We start from the raw sequence: 25,031 nt of genomic DNA on the forward strand, positions 1-25,031 counted from the left end.
AAGCCCCTGGGTTGCACCCCCAGTACCCCCCCACACACACACACACACACATACACACGAGAGATAGAGGGAAAAAATTGAAAAAATATTGGAGCAACAAAGGGGATAGAAACAGCTGCAGGGCCGGGTACACCAATTACGGAGGAGGATGAAGCTGACCCTCCTGAGAGGCCTCCTGGTCCTCTCCCGCCCACGTGTGGTGGCGGGCTCCGAGCAGGGACACGTGCCCGCACGAATGGCTTTTCAGGATCTTTCTGGCTGTTGGGTGGAGAGCAGTTTGGAGAAAGGCAGTCCTGTCCAGCATGGTGGCACAGGCCTATAATCCTGTCCAGCATGGTGGCACAGTACTTGGGAGGCTGAGCGGGGCTATTGGCTCTCAGAAGGACCTGGGTTTGAACTCTGACCACACTTGTTCTTTAGTTTTGTTTTTTAGCATTGGAAATTGAAAGCAGGGCCTCAGGCATGCTAAGCACATGCTCTACCAACGACACACACCTCCAGCCCCTGAAGCCATTTCTTGCTTCAAGGTACTATTTTAGGCAACTTGGAAAACAGAAGGTTAGGTTCCCTGTCCTCCAGAGCCCGCAGGGGATCAGAAGCAAATCAGAGCTGGTGGAGGCCGAGGCGAGTGAGGGAAGTCTGGTGACGGGGCGTCTGTGCCTGTGGTCTCGATTTCTGCTGGTTCCGCGTCGATGCTGAGGACACGTGCCCATGGCGGTGTTCATTTTTCACTTTCAATGCCGTGGTCAATTAATTACATGAACCATCCGACACTTGAGTACAAAATGGGCTTTGTGTTAGATGATTTTTCCCAACTCTAGGCTAGTGTAAGTGTTCTGAGCACATTTGAGGCCGGCCAGGTTATAAGCAGTGATATTTGGTAGATAAGTATACTAAATGCATTTTCAATTTAATGATACTTCAACTTATAAGAGTTTGGTGGGGTTTTTTTTTTTGTAGTGGTGGCGTTACTGGGGATTGAACCTAGGGTCATTCTACCTTCTGAGCCACAACCCCAGACCCTTTTATTTTATTTTGAAACAGTCTTGCTAAATTAGTGAGAGTGACCGTGAACCTGTGATCCTCCCATCTCGGCCTCCCGAGTACTGGGGTTACAGGCATGAGCCACCACACCCAGCTCTTTAAAATTATAAAAGTATGAAAATTAGGAAAAAACAATGTTTTATTAATATTATGAGGGCATTTTTGATCTTGTAGCTACCCTGAGAAGGTATTGGAGATATATTAAGTGTCCCCAAACCACACGGTAAAAAAATCTGTTCTATACTAATATGGAGGCATTTATCGGGATGGAACCTGTCTTCAGTGTCTGTAGTCTGTTATTTTTGATCAAGAGAAGAATTTCAAAGACCTTGATGTCAGGCATCAAATGTCAAGTGTCCCTACAGTGGCCAGTGCAGTCTCTCGGATGCTGCGGGTGCCTGCGGCAGAATGCCATATTTGACCTTCTGTGTCCCTTCCCTTGTCCTAGGCTCATCTGATCTCAACTTGGTCCTGAACTCTCTCTGTCGTCCTAGCTTGGGCTCACTGACCCGCTGTTCCCCACACGGGCCCCACCTGTGTTCTGATTTGCCACGGCAGGCTTTGGTGTCCTGTCTCTCTCCTCCAGGTGTCTCCTCCCACCTTCCTGCCTCACCAGCCTTGGGACTCTCCACATGGAACCAATGCCCTCTCTGCCCCATGCCCTCTCTGCCCCGTGTGTCGGGTGGGGTCAAGCACTTGAGGAAGAAGATTCTTTCGGCCTTGAGCAGGATGAGTTTGGTTGGTGAAGCTGAGAACCATGGCTGAATGCAGGCTGGGGGTGGGAGAAGCCTGAGCCCCTAGACCAAATCTCAGATGTTAGTGCACTCTCCCCTGGCCTGTTTCCTGCAAGCTTCTAAAACCTAAAGGTGAGCTGGCACTCTGAGCATTGATGGTCCCCGGTCCCAGTGCCCCAGGGTAGGCAGCCATCACTAAGGCCACTGGTAGCGGTCACCTAGCTCTTCCCCTGAGCAAACACCTCCTTCCCCCTTTGCCACAGTCTCTTTTCTGTTGCTATAATGAAATACCTGAGACTAGGTACTTTATAAAAGAAAGAAATGTATTTAGTGCACAGTGCCAGAGGCAGGGCAGCCCAAGAGCAGGACCTGGGTATCTGGTAAGGGCCTTTTGCTGCTTCAACTAATAACAGAAAGTTGAAAGGGCAAAACGGTGTGTGCGGAAGAGGCCAGACATGGTGGTAGAGAGCTTACTTGGTGGACGTGAGGCCCTAAATTCAATCTCCAGAGCTACAATAATGGAAGGAAGGAAGGAAGGAAGGAAGGAAGGAAGGAGCCAAACATGAGGGTCTGCCTCACTTCATGACAAGAACATGTTATGGTCTCCTGAACATGAACCCACTCTCTTAGGAATGGAATTAATCCTTTGAATGGCTTAATCGCCTCTTGAAGGCCTCCCCGCCCAACGTTGCGCAGGCAGTCAGATTTCAGCCTGAATTTCAAGGGGCGCAAACCACGGCGCGCCTCAAGCTCTCTGTGTGTTTTTCCTCTTCCTTCTCTCTTGCTTTCTCCTCTCCCTACCTGCCCTGCCTGTTCTCAGGTTTCCCTTCTCCTGGCCTCCATCATGGGCCCTCTTCTGGCTCCCTGCCTCTGGATTGCCACCCCCACCCGGGGCACATCCTTTCCTCCCGCCCCTGCCATGGAACCTTTGTGCGCCAGCCTGGCCTTGGCAGCCCAAGGCCTGGGCCCCTGCCCAGAGCTGTGTGTGTGACCGGACAGTGCCCAGCTGCCCCGCAGGCCAGCCCAGGCCCTGCTCCCCACACAAGCAAAGCCCTGAGGGTTCCCATTGGCCACAGCCCGGCTGGGCTGCCCTGTGGGAGCAGGATGGGGAGGGCCGGGAGAGAGGAAGCCAGGCCTGAGAAAGCCGCCCTTCCTGCGGTGCGTGCTGGTAATTGGCTCTCGGGGCGGCTGGGGACACCAGGGCCAGCCGGGGCAGGAAGTGGTGCACAATGCTGCCCATTGAGGGGAGACGCGGCTGGTCTTAGGTCCCGTGTGACTCCAGGGAAATCTGGAGAACAGCCTGTTCTCAGAGGATGTTCTCTAACCTAGACCCCCCTCCAGAGGTGAGCCCAGAGCCCCCAACTTCCCCCTCTGCCCGGGAGGCCCCGCCCCCTGCTGGCCTTGGCCTGTAGATGGGCCAGACAAAATGATTTCCTTCTGAGAGTCTGAGGCTGCGAGAGATGGGAAGCAGATCCTCTCGAGTGGCCATGAATCATGCACCTGGCACCCTCTGCAAAGGAAGCTGGGAAGCAGTGGTCCAGCGGGCTTATTAATACTCACTGGGAAAGAGAAGGCAGAGTCCCCACCCTGTGGATTTTGGTTTTTTATATATGTGGTACTAGGGATAGAAGCCCAGGGACATTTTTCCTCTGAGCTACGCTCCCAGCCTATTTTATTATTATTATTTTTTTTAGTTTGAAACAGGGTCTTCTCACTAAGTTGTTGAGGGTCTTGCTAAATTACTGAGGCTGTCCTCGAACTTGTGATCCTTCTGCCTCAGCCTCCCAGATATTGAGATTACAGGCATGGCGGCCGCACCCGGGGCCAGGCAGGGGGGTACACGCTTGTAACCCCAGTCTTTTGGAGACTGAGACGGGAGGATTGCAGGTTCAAGGCCAGCCTCAGGAACTTAGGCCTTTTGCAACTTAGTAAGACTCTGCTCAAAATTAAAATAAAATAAAATGGGACTGGGAATGTAACACAAAGATACAGTGCCCCTGAGTTTAATAGTTTAATGCCCAGCACAGAGAGAGAGAGAGAGAGAAGGAAGGAAGGAAACACCTGAGAAGTAGTAACTTCATAAGTCCAAGGGGTGTGTTTGTGAGTGACAGACGCATCTCAGGCACAAAGTTTTATGGAAGCAACAGGAAACTGGTCCTTGCAAGAAACTTATATCTTGGGAAACCTCCAGGTGTCTAACGTCCCCCAGACCCTAGGGCAGCCATAGCTTGTCTTAAGGAGCCCAGAATGCTGAGGCTTAGCCCCGTAAAGCTGGGCCGTGGGCTTCCATGCACTGGAATGTCTGTCCACCGTGGGGAAGTGCGGCTGGGAGAACTGAGTGCGCTGGCCGCCGTACACCTGACTCCTATGAACCACCCAGCTGCGGGAGGAGGCCCAGCGGGGCCCATGGGTGCCGTGGAATGGTCAGATAGGAAGCTGTTCATGTCCATAGTCCTATGCTGGGCCAGGCCCTTGTCTGTATTGGACAGATGTTGTTCCATACTTTCCTCAGAGCACCCAAGAAGTAACCCGTCTCTGAGGAGGATGGAGGGGGATTGTATCCAGCCCCTCCCCTGCTTCAGAGCCTTCTGAGGATCCTCAGTATCCGTCACATTAGGACTCCTTGCCCTGATCCAGGACCCTCCATTATCTGATGGACCTTCACAATCTAAAAATGGGAGGGACCTAGAAGTCACCGGCCCACTTGCGCATGCCAGTCTTCTTCACAGTCACCTGGAGTGATGGTTTACTGGTAAAATGATACAATGTCTGGAATTTACTTCAGAATAATCCAAGGAATGAGGGGTCAGTGGCTAACGGTACAGAGTTGTGGGGGGGGGTGTCTGCACACTACCACTGCAGGACAAAATCCAGCCTCTATCTGTTTTTTTTTTTTAATTAATTTTAAGCCAGGCGTGGTGTCGCACACTTGTAATCTCAGCATTCAGGAGGCTGAGACTGGAAGATCGCAGTTCGCGGACAGCCTCAGCTACTTAGTAAGGCTCTCTGCAACTTAGTGAGGTCCTGTTTCAAAATAAAGAATAAAAAATAGGGCAGGGGATGTAGCTCGGAGGTCATATGCCTCTGGCTTCCATCCCCAGACCCGCAAAAATAAATATTTTAAATTAAATTAATTTTATATTTTGTGGTGCTGGGGATTGAAGCCAGGGACATTCTACTACTGAACTACAGGTTCAAGGCCATCCAGCAACTTAGCCAAGACCCTCAGCAACTTTTCAAGACCCTGCTTCAAGATTAAAAAATGCTATGGGTATATCTTAGGAATAGAATACCCTTGGGTTAAATCCCTAGCTCAAAAAATAAAAAATGAATTGGAGTTTTATAGTGCCTTGGGGAAAATTCTGTGAGATATTTTCCAATGCAAAAAGCAAGATGTGGAAAGTCTATACGTGACAATCCCACCTGTGCATGATGGCACTTACCTGTAATCCTAGTATTTGGGAGGCTGAGACAAGGAGGGTCACAGGCTCGAGGCCAGCCACAGTAGTTTAGCAAGTCTCTCAGCAACTTATCAAGACCCTATTTCCAAATCAAAATAAAATAGGGCTGGGAGTGTAGCTTTAGAGGTAGAAAGCTCCTGGGTTCAATTCCTAGCACCACACACACACACACACACACACACACACACACACACACACACAATTCCATGTTTATAGTATGGTGGCAGAATTGACCCTTCCAGTGTGTAGGGTTGTGTGTGGCGTAGAATGCATATAACAGGTTGTCAGTGTGGGTTAGAGGTGAATGGTGTCTGTGGAAGAGAATCAAGCAAAGTCAGAAAAAGGAACAATTTCTCCCTAAGAAGACAACCAAGGTGATGTGAGGCCGTTTGCATGTTTGTGTAAATTGTATTTATACGTATATGTGTCTCGAAAACTAAAAAAGATAGTTCTGATGATAAAAACAGCCGGAAAGGAATCTTTGCCGTGTCCTTTGATGTCATTAAGGAAGGAAAAGGGAATTTGCTTGGGAGTTGGAAAAGGCCCAAGAATGGGAAAGTGCAAGGAGACGGGGGGTGGGGGGCGTCTGGCCAGAGAAGCCCCCGTGGAAGGTTTAGAGGGTACAGGGGGCCAGATGGGTGGTTTTGGGGCCACCGTCGCTCCCTGACATCAGCGCCCCTTCCCCCTGCTCCCGGAGGAATAATGTTTCCCTGGGGGATGAAAAGCCTTTCTTTGTGCGGGCTTTAATTGCCCTGTTGTTGTGCCAAGTGAATGAGCAGCGGGCGGGCACAGCAGCTGGGCACAGCCAATGCCAGGCGGCAAAGCCCGCTCCCTCCGGACAGCCTGGGCCAGCTGGCCTGGGAGTGCTGCCCACCTCTGCCCCTAGCTGGGCACCCACCGAGGAATCAGGGTCTTGGGGGCGGAGGGGTCAGTGAGCGGGAGGGTCATTGGAGGAGTGGGAGGGGGCGGGCGTCGGGAGGGTCTCGGCCCCTCTCAGAGGCTTATTCACTGCATCTTCCTTTCCCCTCCCCCTCCCTCTTGTTTTGCAGACTGTCAGCATCAATAAGGCCATTAATACACAGGAAGTGGCTGTAAAGGAAAAACATGCCAGAAATATCCTTTGGATGTTGCTTGAAGGCTGACCCTAAGGGGGGGCGTGTCAAAGCATGGTGACTGAGGTCAGGGGAACCCCTAACCCCAGCCAGATCAGGTAGGAGCAGCTTCTGGTAGCAGCAGCCTGCTCCTGGGGAACCCTGGCTTCAGAGACCACAGACCATCAGGGTTGGACGGAACCCACAAGGCCATCAAGCCTCATCCTTCCAACCAGCCACAGACCCTGCTCCTGTGCCCTAGGCCTGAAGCTTTGCAAAATCTCCCAGTTATCTTATTTCAAGATCTTCCAGGTTCTGCATAAGTCCACACTGACCATCCTGAGGGGGTACCCACAGTCATCTCTCTTTTACTGAGTTTTAAAGCCAAAAAAAAAAAAAAAATCCTAGCTGAAGTCTAAGCAGAAGGTGCTCAACATAAAAGTAAGATTCACCCTCCTGAGCAGGTGTAACCTATGCCAGAGAAAAGACAAGCTCCTCAGAGGGAACTGACTTGAGTCCCTCTCTCCAAGGCCACCACACGGAGTCTGCCATCAGGGTTCTGTGCCCACCATAGACAGGCACAGGCGCACTCTGGCTGATGGTTCTCGTGGGAATCCCCCTCGGAGGGGTAGCGTTCAGGCACTGATGTAGCGAGGGGGCCGGTGGGGTAGAAGCCTTTATCCGTGTTCGGGACAGGTGGAGGCAAGGCTCCAGTCGGCCCCGGGAAGGCCCTGCTTGCCTCCTTTGGGTTGTTGTAACTGCTCGTCTTAAGGCCAGCCAGCCTTGGTCCCTGGGGGAGTCCCTCCGGGTTAGATGGCCAGGAAAGCTCAGCACTGACCTGCATGGTTTTCTGGGGCAAAAGCAGAGTGTCTTTAATGGAGCAGTGCTTTGTTGGAACTAGGGCTCTGCTGTGGAGTGGGGGCTCTTGACTCTCTGTGGAATGACCCTGAAGCTCAATCCAACAGGGAGCCTAGCTAGAGCTTGCCCGTTGATTCCCCAGAAAGTGGTACTGAGCCAGTGTCGTTTTGCCCCCTCCCCATACAGCATGCCAGCCACTAAAGGAATGAGTTTCGCAAAATAGAATCTGTTCACGAGGTGGCCGGGCACGTGGGTAATCAAACCCCATGGCTCTTTTTCAGAAAATGGCAGCATTAGGCCATGGTGGCGCACACATGTAATCCTAGTACTTGGGAGGCTAAGACAGGAGGATCACAAGGTTTGAGGCCAGCTCCAGCTACTTAGTGAGACCTTTAGCAACTTAGCAGGACCTGTTTCAAAATAAAAATAAACCAGGCATGATAGCTAACTCCTATAATCCCAGTAGTTGGAAGGTTGAGACAGCAGAATCATAGGCTTAAGGATAACCTCAGTAATGTACGGAGACTTTCAGAAACCTAGTGATACCTTGTTTCAAATTTTTAAAAAATGAAATAAAATGAAATAGGACTGGGGGTATAGCTCAGGTCCATCCTTAATAGAGGGAAGAGAAGGGAAGGGAAGATGATGGCATTAGTGTGCTCTGTGAGTGGAGTCTTAGACCTCTGAGTCAAAACACTCATGGGAGAGCTGGGCGTGGTGGCGCACACTTGTAATCCCAGTATTTGTGAGACTGAGACTAGAGGATCACAGTTCACAGACAGCCTCAGCTACTTAGTGAGGCCCTTCGCAACTTAGTAAGACCTGTTTTAGCCGGGCGTGGTGGCGCACCCTTGTAATCCCAGCATTCGGGAGGCTGAGACCAGAGGATCGCGGTTCGCGGACAGCCTCAGCTACTTAGTGAGGCCCTCTGCAACTCAGTGAGACCCAGTTTCAAAATAAAGAATAAAAATTAGGGCAGGGGGTATAGCTCGGAGATCAAATGCCCCTGGGTTCCATCCCCAGACCCGCAAAAAAAAAAAACCAAAAAAAAACCCAAAAACCTGTTTTAAAATAAAGAATAAAAAATAGGGCAGAGGGTAAAAAAATAGGGTAGCTTGGAGGTCGAATGCCCCTGGGTTCCATCCCCAGACCTCCCCCCCAAAAAATCACTCATGGGACATTTTTTAGGCCCAAGTGGTGGGGTTGGTGGCCTCAGCCAGTTCAAGCTAGACGAGGCAACCTCCAAACTCCTGTAAAACAACTTACACATTAACATCATGATCCTGTCAGAGGTGTTACCTACAGCAAAACTAGTGGGGGTCTAATATTTTATTGTTTAAATAAGTGACTTTTTTGTGTGGATGTGTGGTGCTGGGGCTGAACCCAGGGGCATTTTACCTCTGTGCTACACCTCCAGCCCTATTTTGTTTTTGGTTTTTTGTTTTTAATTTTTGAAACAGAGTCTTGCAAAGTAGCCGAGGGCCTCCCTAAATTGCTGAACCTGGTTGTGAACTTGCAAACCTCCTGTCGTAGCTTCCCAAGTACTGGGATTACAAACACGTGCCACCACACCTGGCTAACTAAGTGACTTCTAAAATCAGTGATGAGCCAGTGCAGTGACACCTGCCGGTAATACCAGCACTTGGGAGGCTGGGACAGGAGGACCGCAGGTTTGAGGCCAGCATATACTTAGTGAAACCTTGTTTCAAAATAATAAAATAAAATAAGACCAGGGGTGTAGCTCAGAGGTAGAATGCCCCTGGGTTTAATTCCCAGTAAAATACACACACACACACACACACACACACACACACACACACACACAGAGAGAGAGAGAGAGAGAGAGAGAGGCAAAGCCCTAATTTTAAGTGGCTTAGTTGATTTTTTTCAGGAAATTACTCAGTCCCAGCCCGTACTTGCTAAGAATGGGAGGTATGAAATTGTCACGAGCCAGCGTCCCTTTCTGGGTGGGGAATCACAACAGAGACTGCCGCTCCAGGGCCACACCGCGTACTTCAAGGCAAGCTCCCTAGGATGAGGGAGGGGATACTGGAGAAGATTCCGAAACCTCTTTCTGGAGCTTCTGGCTCACACTGGGAGCTGGTCTGAGGCCTCATGAGCCTCGGCTCACATTTCCATTCAAGAAGCTGACAGGAAGATTTCAAGGGGTGAGCGTCCGAGCTCTGTCATTTTGTGAATCTCTCCGATGGACAATTTCTAAATGGTGGATAAATGTTGAAACCATCGGCTCCCCACGGTAGGGGCTTCAATGCCCGGGGAAAGAGATCAAGAAACATTTATCCTCTGTCAAGTCCGCTATTCTAGATTCCAGCTGCGTGAGGGTCAGGAAGTCTGACCTCGAAAACACTGTCCAGACAGTCATTTATCACCAAAGCTGTTTCAGTCAACATTTTCACTGCCGTAATCCAACACAACTGGCCACAGGACTTAGAGGAAGGAAGATTGATTTGCTCACAGTTTTTGGAGATTTCAGGGTTCCATTCATGTCCGGGGGCAATCTTTAATCATAACGGATGCTTGGCTGGGAGCAAGTTGTTCTTCCACCATGCTGTCTACTACTGGTGGGCCTGGGACTAAGTCCTATGTTATTATTTTTCTAAGTGTGTCTTGCAGTAACTGACACACAATTGAGGACATAAGAATTTTTATAAAACCAAAGAAGCTCCAAAATGTTTTCCTGGCCCCTTTCAAAGTCAGAGTGCCCATCTGACTATGTCCCTTCTCTGGCTTTTGTTTCAGACAGACGGCTCTTGGGTACCATGACTACCATCAGCCCTGGTAGGGAGCTGCTGGTCTCTCTGCATTGCTGCCTTCTGGTCCGAAATAGATTGAAAATCTATGTTTATAAATTATTTCAGAAACCATGCCAGCACCAAAAGCTGCTTTTGGCTTCCAGACCCAGAAGTCTGTGTTTAAGCCCACCCCTCTCAAAATGAAATTTTCATTCAGGAAAGGGATATTTATGGTACCTTCTGGCTCAGAAGCAAAATGACACATGTTCTGCAGGAATCAGTCTCTGACCTGAGGCATGTCGCCCTCCCTAAATGGCACTGTGGTTCTTACCCAAGTCTGGATAAAGAAGCCTCATGTTCGGAGTCAAGAGGTATACTTACAGTTGATGTGCCCAATTACTGGGCCTGTGACGCCTCTCTAAGTAATTACAGAAGACATTGGAAATCCTCTCCTGGCTCCAAAAAGGGCCCACTAGTGACAGATCGGGCGTGCCAAACAGAAACCCACACGAGGCTGGGTGGACATTTACTTCATGCAGACTGGCAGGCAATCTGTGGGCTGTGGGCACGATTGGAATTAGGTCCAGGACAGGCAGCCCCGATTCCACATGCAGAGAGTTCAAAGCATTAGGGATGAGGGTCCCCCTGAATGAGGCCAGGAAGGTTTATGGAAGAGATGAGATGCTAAGAGGCATTTGGAGTTTCGGGGAGGGACATTTTAGATGCAGCCTGCTGCTTTTAAGGCACAAGTAGGGCTGGCTGGCCTGTGAGGTATTGGGGATACTTTTCAGAACAGGAACACAGAGAATCAGCCAGCCAGTCTTGTCCACGGCAGCCAAGATTCTGGATGGAGTACTGAAGAGCATTCTCACTTTTTTATTTTCTTATTTTCTGGTACTGAGGATTAAACCCAGGGGCATTGTACTTCTGAGCCACACCACCAGCCCTTTTAAAAAAAAAAAAAAATTTATTTTATTTTATTTTGGCAGCACTGGGGTTTGAACCCAGGGTCAGTCTACTTCTGAGCTATACCCTCAGCCCTATTTTTAATTTTTATTTAATAATTAATTAATTAATATATTTATTTTTGCGGTGCTCAGGGTGGAACCCAGGGGCATTCTACCTCTGAGTTACACCCCCAGCCCTATTTTTTATTCTTTATTTTGAAACAGGGTCTCACTGAGTTGTAAAGGGCTACACTAAGTAGCTGAGGCTATCTGCAAACCACGATACTCCTGTCTCAGCCTCCCAAATCCTGGGATTACAAGCATGCACCACCATGCAAGCTCATTTTTTATTTTGAAACAGTCTCACTAAGTTTCAGAGGGTCTCACTAAGTAGCTAAGGCTGGCTGTGAACCGTGATCTTCCTGTCTCAGCCTCCCAGATGCTGGGATTATAAGCGTGTGCCACCACACCTGGCTTTATTCTTTATCTTGAAACAAGGTCTCGCTAAATTGCAGAGGGCCTCACTAAATAGCTGAGGCTGGCCCCAACCTTTGATCCTCCTGTCTCAGCCTCCCAATTACTAGGATTACAAACATGCACCACGCCCAGCTCTTTTTAAAATGATGAATCAGAGTCTTGCTTAGTTACTGAGAGTCTTCCTGAGTTGAAGGCTGGCCTCGAACCTGTTATCCTCTTATCTCAGCTTCCTAAGTAAAGGATTATAAGCATGCCCCACCACATTGGGCTACATCCTCACTTTTGATAATAATATACAAAAGAACTCCCAAGTGTTGTTAAAATATTAGCTATAGCCGGGCGTGGTGGCGCACGCTTGTAATCCCCGCGCTTGGGAGGCAGAGACAGGAGGATCGCGCAGGTTCGAAGCCAGCCGCGCGCGCAGGTTCGAAGCCAGCCGCGCGCGCTGGCTTAGGAGACCCTGTTTCCAAATGAAAATGTAAAAATGGGTCTGGGAGTGTAGCCCGGAGGTAGAAGAGCTTCCAGGAACCCCAGTACCACCCAAAAAAAAAAAAAAAAAAAAAAAAAAATATATATATATATATATATATATATATATATATATATATATATATATGCGCTATGATTATTCCCCAGGGAATTCCCTACCACTTCCTCAGCATGCCCAGTGGGATAAACCAGGACCTCTGGAGGGCTAGGGGGCATTTGTGCCAATTAAAAAGAGATACCCTCTCTCAAGGTCCTTGCATCTCTGAGGAAATTATCTCCTAAAACAGATCTTAGCAGAACCAGGCATTTTATGGCCATCAGTCAAAAACATGCCAGAAGGAATGTCCCGACCTATGGGGTCTAAACCACACAGGGAGCCATGAGCCAGGCTGCGCCGCCATGGCCTCTGCAGCCGCCTCCACGGCGGCAGGTGCTTCTCGGTCCCTGTCCTTGGCTGCAAGAGGCAGGACGCGTGCCTTTGTTTTCCATGACCCCCTCACCGTGCATCCTGGGCACTCACCATGAGAAAGGGGCTCAGACCTTCTGGTCTGTGGTCAACCGGCTGCCGCTCTCCAGCAACGCGATGCTCTGCTGGAAGTTCTGCCATGTGTTCCACAAGCTCCTGCGTGATGGACACCCGAATGTAAGTCCCTGGGGCTGAGGGGCAGCAGGGAGCCTGGCACCCCAGTGAAAGCTCAGTTGCCTGGGCCACGAAGCTGTCTGCTGCCACACCGCCCTCTCTTGGCCTCTTGGGTTCTGATGAGGGTCGCTCGTCCCCAGCAGCCTTTTCTCCCCGTCCAGGCCCAGCTGCAGCTCGCTCTGGCCCCTTTCTGTATCCTCACAGCTCTTTTTCCTCTCCAGGTCCTGAAGGATTCTCTGAGATACAAAAATGAATTGAGCGACATGAGCAGGATGTGGGTGAGTTTGGAGATGCTTCTGGGGGCCACCTGCTCCTCTCCTCCTTCCCCAGAGACCACAGAAGAGGGAACAAATTTATCTCTTTCAGCTTGTTTAGGATTTCTCCCATGAGTATAGGGAGGGGCCAAGGATGTCCCCAGATAGTGCCAGGATGGCCACTGTCTTGCCAGGAAACTGCAGGAGAGTTCCAGGGCTTGGGAGCCACTCTTACCGATAGAACCTCATGTCTCAAAGCTGTTCTGGGCATTGGAATGTATATATATATATATATATTCCTCAGCCACAGCTTCTACTTCTTCCCTTTCACTGGTCCCTTTAGGGTCACCATGAGAATTAGTATTTTATTTTATATATGTGTGTGTGTATACACGTGCAATAGGAGGGATTGAACCTGAAAGCATTCTACCTCTGAACTAGACCTTCATCCCTTTTTATTTTTTATTTCTTGTTTTGAAACAGAGTCTCACTAGTTTGTTGAGAGTCTCACTAGGCCGGGCGTGGTGGCGCACGCCTGTAATCCCCGCTCTTGGGAGACTGAGACAGGAGGATCGCACAGGTTCGAAGCTAGCCTCAGCTACTCAGCAACTTAGTGAGACCCTGTTTCCAAATAAAAAATAAAAAAATAAAATAAAGTAATAAAATGGGTCTGGAAGTATAGCCCGGAAGTAGAAAGCCTCTGGGTTCCACCCTGAGTACCACCAAAATAATAATAATGATAATAATAATAATAATAATAATAATAATAAAGTCTCACTAAATTGCCAAGGCTGTCTCCTCTAACCTGTAATCCTCCTGTCTCAGCCTCCCAAGTACTAGGATCACAGGCAGATGCCACCACACCCAGGTAATTCCCAACTGAGAACTGGCATTTTTAACTCTTGCGCTGCTAGTGCCTTTTCTTTTCTATCTATTCTCTTAGCAAGGGAGGTAGGTGACCAAATCAGAATCAATAGAAAGAGTACAGCCGTACACACTAGATACCTCTGGATTTCAGCGTTCAAGGGTGAGTGTCTAGGGAGGGGATCATCTTGAAGAATCTCTCTGATAGGCCTTTTTACACCTACCAGTTGAGAACTACTACTTTAGCCTTTTCACGCAGTCTTCCTAGATCTGTCCACATTCATAAGATGTTAGTCATTATATAGTCTAATCTGCCTATTTGATGAGGCGGCCACCTCACCTATGCCCCGAGATGGGAGCAACTTATTCTAAATTCACAAGGTGAGTCAGTCTCCTGAACGAAGCTGAAAGTTGTCCCCAAATCTCCCAAATCCTGCTGGACAGCTTTCCTTGTAACATGTGAAGCTTAAGTCTTATCCTTTTTGTTAGAATTTGTTTGGTATCTTTCTCCATCCTTCTACTTTTGACTTTCTAGTATTCTCATGTTTTAAGAATATCACTTGTAAATAGCACGCAGTTGAATTTTTCTCCCCCACACACACCTTTTTTGAGATGGGGTCTTAGTATGTTGCTCAGGCTGACTACAGAGGATTTTGGTTTTTTGTTTTTATTCAGTATGGTAATCTGTCACACATGCAAGTGCATGTGTATGTGTGTGTTTTCTTGTGATACTGGGGACTGAACCCAGGGCTTTGCACATTGCTAGGCAAATCTTTGTCGTTTAACTAGACATTTGTGCCATTTACATCATTTATTATAATACAGGATATGTTTAGATTTATATCTCATCTGTTTTTGTTGTTGATGGTTTTGTTTTTAAGGGGGGTGTGTGGGTGTGTTGCTGCGGATTGAATCTAGGGGCATTCTCCCTCCAAACTACACCCCCAAACCTATTTTATTTTTTATTTTAAAACAGGTTTTTGCTAAGTTGCTAAGGAGCTCACTAAGTTGACAACGCTGGCCTCAATTCTGTGATCTTCCTGTCTCTTCCTCTCCAAGTACTGGGATTACAAGCATGCACCACCATTCTTGGATTAAAAAAAATCATACCTTTAAAATTTTTCAGTATGTTCTTAATACTTATAAAATATCTGCTTAGTTAAAAAAAAAAAGGTAAGATACTGTCTCAGCCTTCTTAGTACTGGAATTACAAATGTACACCATCATGCCTAGCTATGATCTCTTTTCTTTCTTGCTTTGTGCATGCGCGCGCGCGTGTGTGTGTGTGTGTGTGTGTCACTGGGTACAGAACTTAGAGGTATTCTACCTTCAAACTACACTCCCAGCCCTATTTTTATTCTTTATTTGAAACAGGGTCTCATTAAGTTGTGGCGTGTCCTCAGTAAGTAACTGAGGCTGCAAACCTATAATCCTCCTGTCTCAACCTCCCAAGGACTGGGATTACAAGCATGTGCCACCATGCCCGGTTCCCCTTTTTATTTGATTTTTTATTTTGAGGTACTGGGGATGGAACCCAGGGCCATTCAACCTCTGAGTTACACCCCCAGCCTATTTTTTTTTTAATTTTTTTTTTTATTATTTTGAAACAGGGTCACACTGAGTTGCAGAGGGCCTCACTAAGTAGCTGAGGCTATCCAGAAATTGCAGTCCTCCTGTCTCACCTCCCAAATGCTGGGATAACAAGCATGCACCAGCACATCCAGCTTTTTTTTTTCCTAATTTTTTATTGTTGAAACAGGGTCTTGCTGGGTTGCTGAGAGTCTTCCTACTTGCTAAGGCTGTCTTCAACCCTGTGATCCTCCTATCTCTCCAAGTACTGGAATTACAGGTGTACACTCTTGCTTATTTAAGTAATTAAATAATATATTAATATTTAAATAGTATATTAAGCTGGGCATGGTGGCTCACGCTTGTAATCCCTGCGCTTGAGAGGCGGAGACAGGAGGATTGCGCAGGCTCGAAGCCAGCCGGGCTGGCTTAAGAGACCCTGTATCCAAAAATAAAAGAAGTAGAAGGGCTTCCAGGAACCCCAGTACCACCAAAAAAAAAAAAAAAAAAAAAAAAAAAAAAAAAAAAAAAAATATATATATATATATATATATATATATATATATATATATATATATTAAGCTTAGTCATTTTATATTTTACTTTTTACTTTTTATAATTCCATTTTCTGGTATCCTTATGGATCTGTTTCTGCCATCTGGCATTTTGGGTGGAGTTTGCTCACTCTATGTATTTTCCTTTTGTGCTTAGGTTTTTTTGTTTTGTTTTTTTTACTATAAGCCGCTCATTTTCCTTGGGATTTTATTTGTGGACATTCTTGGAAGTTAATCACCAAGGCACATTTCTCCAGTGAGAATTGGTATTTGCTCCCAGTGAGAGAACTCTAAATTAAATTCTCGACTTAAGGTTTTATGAATTCTGGGAAGATCCCCTTGAGGACCAGCCCATGGGTCCAATTCTCCACAGTAGATTTTCCTTCCCTCTACTCACAAGAACTGTTTGAGGCCATAGTTTTCTTCACTGTCCTCTGGAGGATTTCCTCAGGGCAGGAGTGCCAGTGTATGTGTTATTTTCAGTTTACCCCTACTTCCCTGCACCCAGGAGACAGCCTTTGGCCCTTCCACTAGTCTTCTCAGCCTGGGCTACCTGGAGGACTGCTTTTCTGTTCACATTCTTGAGGCCCAGGGGAGCAATCCTCAAGGTCACCTGCTGTGGTCAGTCTCCCTGACCCCGTCTCACCCTAGCATTCCAGGTACTATTTGTGTTTCTGGCTTGGAAAGTCCATATTCTTTTGTTAACTTGTTATGCCTTCAAGACAACTTCTTTTTTTTTTTTTTTTTTTTTTTTTTTTGGCGCTGGGGATAGAACCCAGGGGCATTCTACTGCTGAGAGACACCTCCCCACCCCTATTTTTTATTCTATATTTTGAAACAGAATCTCACTGAGTTACAAAGGACCTCACTAAGTAGCTGAGGCTGTCCGCGAACCATGATCCTTCTGTCTCAGCCTCCCCAATGCTGGGATTACAAGCGTGCGCCACCATGCCCGGCTTAAAAACAAGTTCTTTATAAAGTTTTACCCACTATTTTCAGTGGGGAGGTCAACCCAAGGACTTAAACTGTTTTATTACCCAGCGTAGGATTCCTTTAGGCCTATCTTCCTTTCATCTCTGTCTCTTTCCTTGAACTAAGAGTTTCTTTTTTTTTTTTTTTTATTGGTGCACTGTATTCATACATCATAGTGGGATACAAACTTTTGTAGACATACATGCACACATCGCCCAGTCAGCCCCCACCCGATCCCCACCCCATTCTCTCCCCATCCCTCCCTCCCTTGCTTGGCTTAGTGGTTGACATCTAGTATTATAGCAATTTATCCAAAATTAAAAATGACAATCTCACATAACAGTTTCATTTGTCTGATACCAAGCTTTTGATGACTTAAAGATAACATTTCAATATTTCTTTTTACTTTCTTTCTTACCAAAGAATTTTTTTTCTATTTTTTTTAGGTGAAACTATCATATATTTATATATTTATTTTTCAGAAAAAAACTCTATCCTAATATGGAATATGGACTCTAGATACCCAAAACGATCTTGAAAAAGAACAAAGCTAGAAGATATATATTTTCTGATTTCAAACCATATAAAGCTACAATAATTGAAACAGTGTAGTACTATTCTAAAGGCAGATATATAAACCATTGGAGTTAAATAAAAGCCTAGAGCTAAATTCTTCCCTATATTGTCAAGTTATTTTTGACAAGGTTTCCATGAACATTTGGTGGTGGAAATAATAATCTTTTAACTAAATATTGTTGAAACATAATAATTACATAGAAAAGAATAAAGTTGGACCCTTACCTAATCCCATGTACAAATATTAACTCAAAATAGATAAAAAAAACCTAAATATAAATCTTAAGACTATAAACTTTTAGAAGAAAATCTGGGTCATAAAACCTCACAACATTGAAATTGGCAGTGATTTTTTGGATATGATTTCAATGGCACAGGCAACTGAAGAGTATACAAACTTCCTAAAAAAAAAATATATATATACATATAGTATATCCAAAAACAATGTAAACAGAGTTAACAGTTACTAATAGAATGGGATAAAATATTCCCAAATGCTATATCCGAAGGTATATTAATATTCCAACTAGAAATCCTAAAAATTAACAACAATAAAGGCAAACAATACCATTTAGAGATAGGTAAAAGACTAACATAAGTAATGAATCTCCACAGATAACCAATCTTAGTTGTCTGTTGGATGGAAAATCTTGTTTCTCTGGATCTGGTGTGTGTTACCTATTTCTTCTTTGTAGTTAATCTTTTTGAGTATTTTCCCTAGTGCTGATTTTGAAGACATAAATTCCTTCAGTTTCTGTTTGTCATGGAAGCTTCTTATTTCTCCATCTAATTTGATAGAAAGTTTTGCTGGGTAGGAAATTTTTGGCTGGAAGTTGTTTTCTTTCAGAGTTTGGAATATGTTACTCCAAGCCCTTCTGGCTCTCATGACTTGGTTTGGGAAGTCTGGAGTGATTCTAATTGGTTTGCTTCTGAACGTCACTTGGCCCTTTGCTTTTGTTGCCTTTAAGATTCTCTGCTTGGCTTCCACAATGGTCATTTTGACAATTATGTGGCGTGGGGATCCTCTTCTCCGATCCTGTCTAAAGGGAGTTCTATAAGTTTCCTGGACCTGTGTATCAACCTCTTGCTTATGTTTGGAAAATTTTCTGCTATTACTTCCTTGAAGAGATTGTTGATCCCTTTGGTTTCACCTTCTTTTCCCTCCTCTATTCCAATTATTCTTAGGTTAGCTCTCTTAAGATGGGCCCATATTTCTTCAATATCAGATTCCTGCTGTCGGATATTTTTTCCTAGATTAGAAACTATGCGTTCATTTTTGGAATGATCATCTTCTAAGAGTGAGATTCTGTTCTCCATGTGGTCTAATCGGTTGTTTGTGCTTTGAATTGAGGCCTTTACTTCATTAATTGCATCCTTTATCTCTTTTTGGCTCTCTCTGAGTTCTTTTCGAAGCACCTCTATTATTTCTACAGTTATTTTCCTGATTTGATCTTCTAGAAATCTCTGATTTTCTATTTTATCAGGTTCTGATGTTGTGGGGTTGTGGGCATTAATTGCTCCAGTATTATTCCTCTTTCCCATGATTTCGGTAGTTTGTGCCTTCTCTGGGTTCTTCCCTTGGGTCACTATGACTTCACTTAAGGTGTTCTGGATCTCGAGTCAGTAGTATCTCAGACCCCACTACTCCTTTACTGGGTTGTATCACAGAGTCTCCAACCCAGGGAGTCGATAGAGGCTGCTTTAAACTATGGGGGGTGCCAGCTTGCACGTTCTCTTATGGTGTGATACCTCTGCCACCACCACTCCCCCACTGGGTCAAGTCCCAGGGAGTACAGTACTGGGATTTCTCCTCTGTGGCCCGCAATTTGACTCACTGTTCTTGAGTACGCAGATGTAGCTGTACTGGATTTGGTGAATTCTCTGCTGCTGCCGCCAGTGGCAATATGGCGCCGCTGCTACGCCCTCGGCCGTGAGGCTGGAATATTTCTCCCTGGTTTTGATTTCCACTCTGAATCCCTGCAGCGTGTGCTGAGCTCAGCCACTGGGAGCTTTAGATTTTACCTGCGGCGAGAAATCCCGCCTGGCTGTTCCACAGCGGCTCACCTCGGCTCGCTGTAGCCATCCGGTGAATTTGCCGCTGCCGCCGGCAGTATGGCGCCGCTACCGCGTCCTCGGGCGTGAGGCCGGTGTATCTCCTCTGTGGCTCTGAGCTCTGTTCTCAGTCCGCTTTCTCTCTGGAGCCTGGTGATTTTTTTATTTCTCTGGTAATGGTGTTTTCTGGCTATGAAAGGCGCTGATTTTGTGGTAATGGAGATTGGTTGTTAGCAGGGCTCTTAAGCCCTGCTTTTCTCGGTTGCCATCTTCCCGGAAGTCCAAGAGTTTCTGATTAGGACCATCTTGGTTTTTTGTTGTTGTTTGGTTTTGGTACTGGGGACTCAACCCAGGAACATTCTACCTCTGAATCACACCCCCAGCCTTATTGTTTTTTATTCATTTATTTATTTATTTATTTATTTTGCAGTATTGGGGATGGAACCCAGGGACATTCTACCTCCAAGCTACACACCCTGCCCTATTTTTTATTCTTTATTTTTGAAACAGGGTCTCACTGTGTTGTAAAGGGCCTCACTAAGTAGCCGAGGCTGTCTGCGAACCACGATCCTCCAGTCTCAGCCTCTTGAATGCTGGGATTACAAGCGTGCGCCCTCACACCGGCGTCTTTTTTATTTTTTGTAACAGGATCTCACTAAGTTGCTGACACTAGTCTTGAACCTGGCTCCTCCTGTTTCAGCCTCCCAGATACTAACATCACCATCTTTCCTTTTGACCTTTGCACATTTTCATGTTAAAGCATAATTATCTTGGATGGTGAGACTATTCTTGCTCTTTTTTCTACTTTCCGGTAACTTCCAATCTTTCTAGAATGAATAAGTGTTACATAAAAATTAATAAAATATGAAGTGTTCGCAGAAGATTAATACATTATGGAAGTACTGCCATCCATCTCTGGCCTTGATATTTCCGCCTCCTCTTGCTGGCCCCCCCCCCACTCTGGTGCCCTTTCGGGAATGTTTCAACGCAGACCCTTTGTTCTACCCTGGAGGGCATGGCACACTTAAAGAAAATGTAGAAGTCAGAACTCATGCCAGAGCCCCAGCTACTTGATTTTAAAATTCTTTTTTTTTTTTTCTTGCAGTACTGGGGATGGAACCCAGGGCCATTCTACCTCTGAGCTACAACCTTAGGCCTATTTTTTATTCTTTATTTCGAAACAAAGTCTCACTAAGTTGCAGAGAGCCTCACTAAGTAGCTGAGGCTGGCTTCAAACATGTGCGAGCCTCCTATCTCAGCCTCCCAGGTACTGGGATTACAAGCATGCGCCACCACGCCTGGCTCAATTTTAGGATTCTTTGTGCCCCCATTTCTCTCCTTTTGTAGATAACTGTGAGTTGCCAGCATTGCTCTGCTAATTTAGCTGCTTCTCAGATGTTGAGATCAGCTGGAGACCTTGTTACCTGGGCAGACCTCTTGGGAAGGGTCACATGGGTTCTGTTTTAAATCCCCATCCTTTGGCCGGGCGTGGTGGCGCACGCTTGTAATCCCCGCGCTTGGGAGGCAGAGACAGGAGGATCGCGCAGGTTCGAAGCCAGTCGCGCGCACTGGCTTATGAGACCCTGTTTCCAAAATGAAAATGTAAAAATAGGTCTGGGAGTGTAGCCCGGAGGTAGAAGGGCTTCCAGGAACCCCAGCACCACCTAAATAAATAAATAAATAAATAAATAAATAAATAAATAAATCCCCATCCTTTGTATGCTCCATTACAAAGGCTCTTAGTCTACTGGAGGCCAGCGAGAGGACTTGTTTCATTTGTTATACTAGAGTGACTGAGGGAAGGAAGTAGCCTATAGTGAGGCTGTGATAGGATAAAGACTTAAAATTCTGTGTGTGTGTGTGTGTGTGTGAGAGAGAGAGAGAGAGAGAGAGAGAGAGAGAGAGAGAGAGAGAGAGAGAGAGAGATAGAGATAGATAGATCCTGGGATTGAAGCCAGTGGCATTCAACCTCTCAGCTACACCCCTCCCCCCAGCCTTTCTTTTATCTTCTGCTTTGAAACAGTGTTTTGCTAGATAGCTGAGTGTCTCACTACATTGCTGAGGCTATCCTCGAATCTATGGTCCTCCTGTCTCAGTCTCCCAAGTACTGGGATTAAAGGCCTGCACCACCATGCCCATCCTTAAATTCTTAAATAAAAAGTCTTATCCAGAATTCACCTACGAGAGTCTTCATGTTTATATACAAGACTATACTGCAAGCCGGGCACAGTGGCATATACCTGTAGCCCTAGCTTTCTAACTGCAAAAATTTCAGCTTATTTGAATTGAATTTAGCTATTTTGAATGTATTTAATTGGTTCAAAAAATTATGGTATAGCCGGGCGTGGTGGCGCACGCTTGTAATCCCAGCATTCAGGAGGCTGAGACTAGAGGATCGCGGTTTGCGGACAGCCTCAGGTACTTAGTGAGGCCCTGTGCAACTCACTGAGACCATGTTCAAAATAAAGAATAAAAAATAGGGCTGGGGGTGTGGCTTGGAGGTTTAATGCCCCTAAGTTCCATTCCCAGACCCACACACACGCAAAAAAAAATTATGGTACATACTTATACTGGGCAGTCACTATAATGATACAAAAAAATGAAAAAATTGTGATATTTATTTATTGGTACTGGGATTGAACCCGTGAGCACTTTACCTCTGAGCTATACCCCAGTCCTTTTAATTTAATTTTGCGTGTGTGTGATACTGGGGATGGAACCCAGGGACATTCAACGTCCATGCAACAACCCAGCCAGCCCTATTTTTTATTCTTTATTTTGAAACAGGGTCTCACTGAGCTGCAGAGGGGCTCACTAAGTAGCTGAGACTGTCCTCAAACCTCGATCCTCCTGTCTCAGCCTCCAAAATGCTGGGATTACAAGCGTGCACCACCATGACTAGCTTTTTATTTTTTATTTTGAAGCAGGGTCTTACTGAGCTGTTAAAAATATTGCTAAGTTAAGTTGCTGAGGCTGGTCTTGAACCTGTGATTCTCCTGTCTCAGACTTCCAAGTACTGGGATTATAGGCACAGTGGTACAACCTGTCATCCCAACTACTTGAGAGGTTGAGATAAGAGCATCATATACACAAGGCTAGCCTTTGCAATTTAGTGGAACTTTGTTTCAATATAAAAAAAAAAGTATAAAAGGGCTAGGATTATAGCTCAATGGTAGAATGCCTCTGGGTTCTATTACCAGTCTCTCCCCCCCCCTTCCCTCTCTCTCTCTCACACACACACACACACACACACACATTAATTAATTAAATACATTGACCTGGGCTCAATGGTACATACCTATATGCCTGTATTTTACCCAATATTTTCAGTACTCAGGAGGCTGAGGCAGGAAGATTGAAAGCTTAAGGCCAGCCCGGGCAACTTAGCAAGACCTTGTCTCAAAATAAAAAATAATAAGGGCTGGGGATGTAGCTCAGTGGTAGGTGGTAGAGCACCCCTGGTTTCAATCCCTAGTATTGCCCCCCAAAAAAACAAGATTCCATTTTATGTTTCAGAATAAAGACAGAGCATTGAGGACATTTAGGGCAGTGACAATATTTCATACAACACTACAATGGTAGATTCAGGCATCATACAATTATCAAAACACGTAGAACCATAGAACGTATAACACCAAGAGGAGACCCTCGTGGAAACTTTGAATCTGGGCGATAATGACACGTCAGTTTAAGGTCATCAGTGTTAACTAATGCACCACTCTTTGGGGGGTTGTGGTGGGGAGGATGAGCAGTTTATGAAATTTCCTGTACTTTCTGCTCAGTTTTGCTATGAACCTCAAACTGCTCTAAAAATAATCTATTTAAATTGCAAAAAAAAAAAAAAAAAGGAAGCTTATACTCCCCAAACATTAGCTATGATTCTACCTAGTGGGCAGATGAAGGGTGATTTATTTGTGTATATATACTTTTCTATAGTTTCCAAATTTTCTGCTACAGATATTTGGGTTTTTTTCATACTCAGAAAAAGATAGCGTTTTGTTTTGTTTTACAGTACTGGGAATTGAACCCAGGGCCATTCTACCCCTGTGCTATACCCCCAACCCTGTTTTTTAATTTATTTTGAAACAGGGTTTCAGTGACTTGCGAAGGGCCTTGCTAAGTAGCTGAGGCTGGCTACAAACCTGGGATCCTCCGGTCTCAGCCTCCCAAGTCCTGCGATTGATTACGCGTGTGCACCACCACACTCAGCTAAAAGATAAAAAATTTTTTTTAACAAAAGCCCTGGCTGCAGGTCTCTTAACCTAATACTGGTCCTCAGTATTGACACGACTTTCTTTCTCTTCCCGAAAGGGCCATCTGAGCGAGGGATATGGGCAGCTTTGCAGTATCTACCTCAAACTGCTGAGAACGAAGATGGAGTACCACACCAAAGTGAGTCTGTGGGCAACATACCACCACCTCCAGCGCCCATTCCCTGCCTGGGCTGAACTGTCCCGGCTTTCGGGGAGTAGTGTGGGCCCCAAGGGGAGGGTGTATTCCACATCCAAGCTGTATGAGAGGAAAAGTTGATAGGGCTGCTGCGGTCAGGCTCCAGGGGTGGAACGAGCGTCAGGGGTTTGGGAGATGTCCTGTGTATCTTTTGTCCCCCACCTTTTTTTTTTTTTTTTTTTTTGCGGTATTGGGGGTAGAACCCAAAGGCATTCTACCTCTAAGCTACACCTCCAGCCCTATTTTTTTTTTTTTTTTTTTTTTTTTTTTTGTGGTACTGGGGTTCCTGGAAGCCCTTCTACCTCCGGGCTACACTCCCAGACCTATTTTTACATTTTTTATTTGGAAACGGTCTCTTAAGCCAGCGCATGCAGCTGGCTTCGAACCTGCGCGAGCCTCCTGTCTCTGCCTCCCAAGCACGGGGATTACAAGCGTGCGCCACCACGCCCGGCCAGAGCCCTATTTTTAATTCTTTATTTTGAGATGGTCTCACTGAATTGCAAAGGGCCTCACTGAGTAGCTGAGGCTGGCTGCAAATCTGTCATCCTCCTGCCTCAGCCTCCCGAATGCTGGAATTACAAGCGTGTGCCACCACGCCCAGCTTGGGTTTGTTTGTTTGTTTGTTTGTTTGTTTGTTTGTTTGTTTTGGTACTGAGGATTGAAGTCAGAGAATTCTACCTCCAAGCTATACTCCCAATCTTAATACTTTGTTCGTTTTAAAACAGGGTCTTGCTAAATTGCTGAGGGTTGGTCAGGGGTTCTTGAGAGGTCTGACTGGGTACTTCTAGCCAGATATCTCTTGTATGGTTACAGCAGTGTTGTGGGGGGCTGGAGCAGAGCAGCTGGGGCTGGCCTGACCCCTCCCCTGAGACCCCAATCTGCCACGTGATGGGTAGAGGAGGGGGTGGTGGGAAAAAGAAAAGTTGGCAAGCATTGCAGGCAGAGGGAGCAGTGGAGGCCCAGGTGTGAATTTGGTATTTCTGTGGAATTAGCAATAGATATGCATTCAGGCAAAGCATAGGCAAGACAGAGCACGGCCTGGGACAGGCAGCTGCTTGAAACCTCTCAGTCCTGAAGGCCTCCGGGTCCGCCCGAGCGGCTCCGCAGACTGCTCTGCACCTGCTGGTGATCGGACTATAAAGAGCAATCACCACATTTAGGGTGTCTTTCCTGCATTTTTATTTATTTATTTATTATTTATTTATTATTTTGTGTAGGGGGTGGGTCTGGGGATGGAACCCAAGGGC

General features: G+C 46.2%; 1 protein-coding gene across 4 annotated transcripts in view; it reads left to right on the forward strand.

Moving 5' to 3' along the window:
* Positions 1 to 25,031, forward strand: part of HIP1 (huntingtin interacting protein 1) — a gene marked incomplete at both ends in the record, with an annotated part of 194,370 nt that overhangs the window by 124,655 nt on the left and 44,684 nt on the right. For 3 of the 4 annotated variants that reach the window (XM_080703238.1, XM_080703240.1, XM_080703239.1), the window contains 4 exons: positions 6,289 to 6,352; positions 12,355 to 12,497; positions 12,716 to 12,772; positions 23,647 to 23,727. In XM_080703238.1, the coding sequence (XP_080559364.1) occupies positions 6,289 to 6,352; positions 12,355 to 12,497; positions 12,716 to 12,772; positions 23,647 to 23,727 (345 nt within the window). Of the gene's footprint in view, positions 1 to 6,236; positions 6,353 to 12,354; positions 12,498 to 12,715; positions 12,773 to 23,646; positions 23,728 to 25,031 lie in introns of all 4 variants that reach the window. The other variant, XM_080703237.1, reaches the window with a different exon arrangement.

The sequence above is a fragment of the Muscardinus avellanarius genome, assembly GCF_963383645.1.
Source record: "Muscardinus avellanarius genome assembly, chromosome: 10".
Lineage (NCBI taxonomy): Eukaryota > Metazoa > Chordata > Mammalia > Rodentia > Gliridae > Muscardinus > Muscardinus avellanarius.